This window comes from Mastomys coucha, unplaced genomic scaffold, assembly GCF_008632895.1.
Source record: "Mastomys coucha isolate ucsf_1 unplaced genomic scaffold, UCSF_Mcou_1 pScaffold22, whole genome shotgun sequence".
Classification (NCBI taxonomy): domain Eukaryota; kingdom Metazoa; phylum Chordata; class Mammalia; order Rodentia; family Muridae; genus Mastomys; species Mastomys coucha.
Window position 1 is genome coordinate 131,369,685 of NW_022196905.1, and position 1,463 is coordinate 131,371,147.

Consider the following 1,463-nt stretch of genomic DNA (forward strand, 5'->3'; position numbering starts at 1 on the left):
AAAAAAAAAAAAAAAAAAAAAGATTTATTTGCATATTTTATTATGGGGGTGGGGACAGGCTATGCTATGTGTGTGCAGGTGCCCAAGGAGGATGTGAATGACATCATATCCCCTGAGGAAGCTGGAGCTATGAACTGCCTGCCATGGGTGCTGGGCACTCATAACTGCTGAAGTATCTTCCCAGCCCCTCCTCCAGGGATTCCAAGGCCCACCTCTCATACGGGGCCCCTGGCACTACAGTGTTCAACTCACCACCTAAGTTGTCCTTTAGGGTGCTTCCGTTGAACCCAGTGAAGTGGCCGTGCCGGTGTGGCACGGAGGAAGCATTGGTGCCTGGTCGAGGAGCTAATGGGATGTTCCTGGGTCCTACCGCCACAAAGCTGACCAGCACAGAGGCCAGGGAGCCAGAAACCAGCAAGAATGTAAGAAAGGAGGCTCGGGCATAGAGCCCAGCTCCCAAAGTGCACACACCACCCACGAGGCCCAGCAGAAGGGAGCCGTAGAGCAGATTCCAGCCATAACCCTGGGGTAGAACTTGTATCCCATTGGAGCCTGTGGCATCTGGAGAGAGGCAAGATTGAGTTAAGAGGTGTGGACCCCAAGAAGATACCCAACTATGACCCCCTTCCCACCCTGCTGCTAGAGACCTTGTTTATCCTACATCAACCTCCAGGATAATCCCAGCATCTTTGCTCTCCCTGGTGGGAACCAATCTTGCTATGGCAATTTATAGACCATTAGGCTGGTCTCTCTGACTAGAACCAGGCATGTCCAATCTTTTGACTTTGTACCATGACATTGTCATTGGCAAATCCTCCTTCCCAAAGAGAACTTTCCAAAGTTAAAAAAAAAAAAAAAAGGCCAGGCGATGGTGGCGCACGCCTTTAATCCCAGCACTTGGGAGGCAGAGGCAGGTGGATTTCTGAGTTCGAGATCGGCCTGGTCTACAAAGTGAGTTCCAGGACAGCCAGGGCTATACAGAGAAACTCTGTCTACAACAACAACAACAACAACAAAAGGTGGTAAGATGCCTCAGGAGGCAATGCACCTGCTGGCCAGTCTGACAAACTGAGTTCAATGCTGGAGGCCCTCACAGGAGAAGAAAAAACCAATTCTCACAAGTTGTCTTCTGATCTCCATAGGAGAGCCGTAGTGTACACACACACACACACACACACACACACACACACACACACACAGAGTCTGTACCTGTAGCTCAGCAGATAGAGGGTTTGCTTAGCATACATAAGGCCTGGGTTTCATTCCCAGCATCCACATAAAACCAGTCATGGTGGCACACTCCTGTAATCTAACTATTGGAAGGTGGAGACAGGAGAGTCAAAAGTCCAATATGATCTTCAAGATGGTTTGGGATACATGAGCCTTTTTCCTTCCTTCCTTCCTTCCTTCCTTCCTTCCTTCCTTCCTTTCTTTCTTTTTCTTTTCTTTTCTTTTTTTTTTTT

The 1,463-nt window shown here is 48.7% G+C and overlaps 1 protein-coding gene across 4 annotated transcripts in view; it reads right to left on the reverse strand.

The window, feature by feature from the left end:
- Positions 1-1,463, reverse strand: part of Slc12a9 (solute carrier family 12 member 9) — a 17,670-nt gene that overhangs the window by 12,013 nt on the left and 4,194 nt on the right. For all 4 annotated transcript variants that reach the window (XM_031338323.1, XM_031338325.1, XM_031338324.1 and 1 more), the window contains one exon: positions 253-561. In XM_031338323.1, the coding sequence (XP_031194183.1) occupies positions 253-561 (309 nt within the window). The remainder of the gene's footprint in view (positions 1-252; positions 562-1,463) is intronic.